The sequence below is a fragment of the Osmia lignaria genome, chromosome 9 (assembly GCF_051020975.1).
Source record: "Osmia lignaria lignaria isolate PbOS001 chromosome 9, iyOsmLign1, whole genome shotgun sequence".
Lineage (NCBI taxonomy): Eukaryota > Metazoa > Arthropoda > Insecta > Hymenoptera > Megachilidae > Osmia > Osmia lignaria.
Window position 1 is genome coordinate 10,418,190 of NC_135040.1, and position 6,448 is coordinate 10,424,637.

The 6,448-nt window shown below is 44.8% G+C and overlaps 1 protein-coding gene across 3 annotated transcripts in view; it reads right to left on the reverse strand.

The window, feature by feature from the left end:
• Positions 1 to 6,201, reverse strand: part of LOC117601278 (farnesol dehydrogenase) — a 56,736-nt gene extending 50,535 nt beyond the window's left edge. The window contains exons 1-5 of one of the 3 annotated variants that reach the window (XM_034317787.2): positions 5,299 to 6,201; positions 1,104 to 1,430; positions 891 to 1,017; positions 362 to 515; positions 69 to 212 (exon numbers count right to left, since the gene is read on the reverse strand). In XM_034317787.2, coding sequence (XP_034173678.2) covers positions 69 to 212; positions 362 to 515; positions 891 to 1,017; positions 1,104 to 1,410 — 732 coding nt within the window. In that variant the 5' untranslated portion in view covers positions 1,411 to 1,430; positions 5,299 to 6,201. Of the gene's footprint in view, positions 1 to 68; positions 213 to 290; positions 516 to 890; positions 1,018 to 1,103; positions 1,825 to 5,298 lie in introns of those variants that run through there. The other 2 variants (XR_004580629.2, XM_076690064.1) reach the window with 2 other exon arrangements.
• Positions 6,202 to 6,448: the final 247 nt, after the last annotated feature.

Below are 6,448 nucleotides of genomic sequence, written 5' to 3' on the forward strand. Positions count from 1 at the left end.
AAATTCTGTGGAACTGCGTTTGCAAATATTACCCTATCGCGCATAAGAAAGTCATAAATCGTTCTTACTTGTACTTCAGGTCGAGAACCGAGGGCATAAATCAGTGCATCCGCGACGTCTTCTGGTCGAAGTGCGGGAATTCTTTTCAGAACATCCGTTAATTGAGAAACATGTTTGGCTATACCGGTGTTCACTATGCCAGGAGAGATACTCTAAAAAAGAAAGAATAAAACATGAAAAGGCGCGTGTTCGAAAAATAATTTGATCACAGATTAATGCTCGTTGCTTACAAATATACTGATGGTCTTAGAGGAAAGCATTTTCCAGTAGTGAAAATTCGCGTAACATCGCACGGACTTACGGTGATTCGAATCGGTGCTTTAATGGCCGCCAATTCCCGCCGCACCGTATGCGTTAATGCAACAGTTCCGTGTTTGCAAGTCGGGTACAGGTTCCAGCCATTACAGCCATCGATTTCCGAAAGGGATCCGCTCGGAATTTCGTGTCCCAGCACGCTACCGTGCGAAACAAAAAATTGCTTCAACAACCAGTCGCCCATGGCCGACCATTTGCACAGAGTTTTATTCGAATCAACTCCGAGCGCAAACAACCAAACCGATTGTTTCGGTCTTAAAAGCATCGAATGAGTATGCTTTCTATTCACTAGTAGTAGCTATGAAAAATACTTGATCGACGTTCAATGAAATTCCTACTCTTGTCATAAAATTCTGTGGTTCAAACAGGACTGTGAACGCTCGAAGAAGATGCGAATTTGATAAACCTACCCCTTCGAATTAATGATTAGATACAAAGCATCATGACGGTGGGAATCGATAAAAATTCGAAGTGGAAAACGACTTGACAAGACGATCGTGAACAACAATAGGTACCTGTTGATATTGAAAATATGCCCTTCGACGTTCCGCTGGCGCATCGAGCGCACCGCCCAATTGATGCACATGGAGGTCGCGAGGACATTAAAATTTAACAGTCTTTGAAACGTCTCCCAGTCGCTCTCTACAAATGTAATTTATGGAATTTTTTAAAATGCGTCAATGACTAGGAGAACGATGGTTGGCGATGCGTTAAATGTAACATCTTACCAATGACGCGCGTGTAGTCGACCATCCCCGCATTGTTTACCATAATATCCACTCCTTTCCATTCCCTTTCTATGGTGGAGAAAACCTCCTCCAAATTGGTCGGCTCGCTTACATCGCAGTACATACATCGAATGTTTCCACGGTGTTTGATTTGTTCCCATTTACGAGCAGCGAGAAGCAATTCCTCGAATCGTATGTCCAAAGCTACCACGTTCCCTTTGTTCTTCAACAGAGCAGCTGTAATTGCTTCCCCGATGCCGGATGCAGCACCGGTAACAACCGCATTTTTACCAGCCCACCGTTCCATAATTCTCTGTCGTTTATCGCCTGATTTCAAAATTATTTTATCACCAATTTGAAGCTTACGTCACGATCAATTAATCGAAGCACGTCTTTAATTGCGTTCGATCTACGTCGTGCGATATTTTTTCAAACGCAGAAAGGCTATATTATTCACGAACTGCAAGCTGCAACGACGTACTGCATACCAGGGGAGACGAGACACATGAGTCAATGCTAAATTATGTAATCACGTGTCATCAATTGCGCGTTAAATTGAGGTACACGGTGGGGAATGGAATACTAGCATGTCAAAACTTTTCTTTATTGTAATCGATAAGCGCTTTCGAGGTAATTGACAGATTGCGGAACGCGTACTCTTATCGAAGCCGGAGTATCTACGATAACAACAATCAGCTGCGATCTGAATTAACTGATACGATAATTGACATGTTAACACACTCGAAATCGATGATGCGCAGTGTGCGCCCTATATTGTCAATCAAATACAATCGATGACGGACCACGTGTATCTTGCAAAGAAATTATCGCGTCTAGTTCGAAGTAATCTGAATGAGTTAAAGGTAAGACACCCATCTGTGATCAGACCTTGGTCTGGTTGCAGTAAGTAAAAATGGATGGAGAAAATTCTCGAGTCACGTCGAGAGGATCTTCCCGGAGGGTGTAATACGTATCTGAAAATCGTCTCGCAGAATCTCTGGGATTTCGAAACGGCGCCGATATTCCGAGCAGCCGTCTCTGAGAAGAGATTGGTCCGCAGTCGGTACGCAGGAGCCTATGTGACTGGGATACGCGAAGGAGGATTGCGGCAGGTCACGTCGTGCTTTTCTTGAAACAAGTAAAAGCTGCGGCAAAACTAGGTGGATAGAGTCACCGGGTAAACGGATAAACGTAAGCCGAAGGATCTTTGTCCTGTTTCGTGACGCTACCGGATCCGAGGCTCAGATTCAGAACGCCGCATCCTGTCTCGCTCGAGATGTTTGTCCCTTGATGATGGACCAAAATATATCTTCATATTACGTCGTTGAGCATCCTGTTCGCGAGTACGTTTACTCCTTTTTGAGGACAACGCGGAACTATCTAAGGTTGATTCACAGCAGACATCCTGAAATCGGAGAGCTTGTTCCTTTGCGGATAAACGATATCCGCTTTCCGGACGCAATAACAACGGCGTGTATCGATCTTGAGAGGTTGGCAGCTGGTGCCGGGTCCGGTCCTGGGACCCGGAATATTATTCTCGCTCGCGCGCCACCACGAGGAAATCAACAAGAAAAGCAGCGGAAGCTTTATCCGTTTCCTGATGCCGAGCACCAGATGCTCCAGCAGCTCGGTCATTTCTCAATGTTGCCGTGATTATACGGGTCCCATGCCGTACTTACCGCCACGATTCCTCCTGTATTTTTCATAGAGCTTGCAACGAGGGCTCGTCGACGTGTAACAATGGGTTCGTTGGCTCGTCGAGCAAGTATTAACTTGTCCGTACAAACTCTTCCCCTTAATATTGTCTGACAAAATCGTTTACACGGTACCGATTCGTTAAAACTATACTTAAACGAAATTTCGAAATCCGTGAAAGGGTTAACATAATATAATCAACACATTTTCGTGTGGGTCGGAATTAAACGGGTTAAGAATTGTTCGAAAAGCTTCGTTATTGAGTTTGCGATACAAAGGGAAGGAGAGAAAAGGATGGGTCGCGAATGCGCGAGAATGTCGTTCGGGACGTTCGAGACGTTCGAGAGAAAGGGGTTGACGAGCGTCCCTCCCTACTTTCCATTCTTCCCTTGTTGTTCCATTCCACGGAAGATCAGTGACGGGCTTATTGCCTCATGAATATGTATAGAAGAGATCGCTCTCAGGCCCGTACGAAGCGGAGATGCTTGGCCGTTCGACGTGTCGGGGTTGAAGGAGGCCGAAACCGAGGGTAGAACGGATGGGAATGACCGCGAACGAGACGCTGAGAAATTAACGAGTCAACGACCGCCGGAAATTACACGCTGGTATAAACAGAGCACTGTGGAACAGGTGATGCCGTGAGAATGGTCATTTTCCTAAATGCAAATTGAGCAAATTTTCGTCTGTTGAATTTCTAGGCGCCATGCAACGAACCTTGTAAAAAATGTTCTGTTTGAATTTAATAAAGAATTTTTCCAGTTGGAAAAAATCAATATCCAAGAATTGTTCCCTATTTTCTTTCACCCGTTGTTCGTTGAAAAAAACGAGATTTAACGAACTCGAACCGCGTATACTTTGTGGACGACAAGCAGCTCCTGTTTTCATTCCAGTCTGCGATGAAATGGTGATCAAGGGAAATTTCAGATCGGATAATACGAAGCTCCGTGTTAATTCGGGTCCACGTTGCCGTTGGTAACCGAAAATTTAATTGACGATTCGACGCAATTTGAGAACGAGCTAGGAAAGCAACCGACAAGCGACAAGGATTCTATCCGCTCGGCGACAAACGTTTTCGCGACAATGGCTCTGCCGTGGAAATTTCGCTGGCGCTTTTCAGTGATACCGGGTAACGCTCGCGTTCATATTATTCCCCGTCTCGCAATTAATCCAGCGACGGATGAAAACGTTTTATTCTGGTGCCGGTGCGTTGAAAAATATTCGAGGTACGCGTGGCCGTCCGGTAATTCTCTTTCTCGCTCTCTGTTATTATGAGGAAGAAAAATTACCGGAGGCGTTAGTTGGTTGTTGGTAACAAATCGATGCAGGTAATCACGGTTGTAGCGTTAAGAAATGATCGAGTGCCGGAAGCATCTGGCGCCCTGGACCCGGGAGAAACGAGGCAGGAACCTTGCTCTGGTTGGCTGGTTGGCTGGCTTTCTTGTTGATTTTCTCATCGCTTACCGCGAACCAGAATAATACTGTCGGTCGGTCGGTCGGTCTGGTTTGCGGTATTTGAATTTCTTAGATACACAAGTGGCGAACGGTCGAGTTTTAAGGGAAATAAGCTGCGTATATTATTCCGACGTAGCATGGGATTTCAACATTAAACGCATGCAAATAAATGTGAACGCGCGATAAACAGAATACGGTTCGTTGAGATTTGCTTACTCCACCCGTTAGACCGTTGATAGAGCGAATTTCTAGCGAACCACCGGCACGGTACCGGAATATCTTACGAGGAACGTGAGGCCAAAAAGCGAGGATACAGAGAATTTCAGTATCATAAACTTCGGATATTATTTTCGATTACTAATTTTGCAGGGTACTTAAAATGAAACCCTCAGACCCAATTCTCTCGGTAATTTCCTGTTATGTAGGTAGATATAAACAGTAACTTCAAGTTGCACGAAATATGCCACGATAAAAGTGTTAAGATTTCACTCAAAGAAGAATAAGAGCAGAGTGCTTCAATGATCAGCTTTCAAAGAGCTTGCATTTTAGCAGAACGTAACATTATTTTCTCTTTGAGGAATCGTCGTCCGTCTTGGCGGTACGCCTCGAGGGATTCGAGTTCTCGTTCAACAGACAGAAAATATCATATTACTCTGCGGATTGCCCGTTCCAGCGCGAAATAAAGATTCGCGACGAACGAAGGGGCCCTTATTATGCATGAGACAGCCGTCAAATCGTTTCGAGAGCAACGATCGACCGCGAGCGAGCAGCCAGTTTCCGCGCCTTTAACGAGATCTCGATACGACGTGTCACATAGTTGATAAGCCGGTTCGGATATAAATTTTCCTTCCCACCAAGGGTTCCGTTGCGCCGGCACCGACGTTTCCGCGATAAATTATAATCAGCCCGTCGCAATATTTCTTTCAGCGTCACGTTGAAATATCGAATGGAAGATTCGATATTATTAGAAGCATTCGAGAAACGTGAACCACATGAGACAAATCGAGATATTCAACGCTTATTTTTTATTTTAATAAATTATACTTACTACAAGAATAACAAGTTATAAGGACGCCTTACGTAGCCGTCAAGAAACTTCCTCTCTGTAATTAGTGTAATATTTCGCTTTCTTGAACGTCGTTCCACAATCACCGTTCCACTGCGCCGACGATTAACTTACAACTGCAACTTTTGACATTAGTCAATAATATCAGTGGTATCTCCAAGTTCAAGTGCGATATCGTTTGTTTACATTCTCATTACCATTGATTGCATCTATTTTACGACTCTGGAGAATGAAAAATATTATCATTCACGCCTGTTCTGATAATGTAAACTAAAACATTTACGAAACGCCTACGAGAGGTTTTATGACGCAGCTGGCAAAGGGTTCCTCTCGGTTTGTTGCAAATGTACCGCAGCGAGGAAGGTTCAAAATTCGCGCGTCGATCGTGCCGCATAGCGAAGAGGAAAGTTCCGGCGACGAACAGGTATTTGCTTCGCAAACCTCGTGTTTGTCGGTAGCTTCGTTCGCTCCGTTTTCGTAGCCGTTCTTGTTCCAACTTTCTCATCGTTTCCCCGCCGTCGTTTCTGTTCCGCGAACCGAGCGTCACGACGTGAATACCAAAACGTTCGCCACGTCTCTGAGCTGAATTCGAAATTCGCTCGCCGATACGACCGTCCGTTACGATAGAAATACCTACGTTTCTAATCTCACTGTCTCATTAGCCGCGCTTGTTACGCGACTGTACGGTTCCTTGAAAAAATTAAACCTCCGAATTGAGAAGATGTATAGCCGAGGTATCAATTTGTTGATAACAGAATGTATTATATAGAAAGCTGAGGGTAGATTAGTGGAATTCATGAAAAATATAATACAATTTATTAAAGCTCTATGATGTACATTTCAGCGAGTTCTTATCGTAGACAGATAGCTTCGCTCTTTTATCCGTCAAGGTCTCCACGGGGAGGAAAGACCGCATGCATTTTCAATCAGCAACCACCCCCGCTGGCGCGATTCACAATGCAGCATCGCTCATGCGAGAGACAATATATCCCAGAATCCATTGATAAAACCGTACAATACTCTCGGTTCGAAACCGTCCTCCTCCCTCCCTCGCCCTCACCCTCTCTTTCGTAGAGTCGTTGCATGGTGCGCGCTGAAATACCTCCACACGCTCCTCTTCCCGTATCGTTTC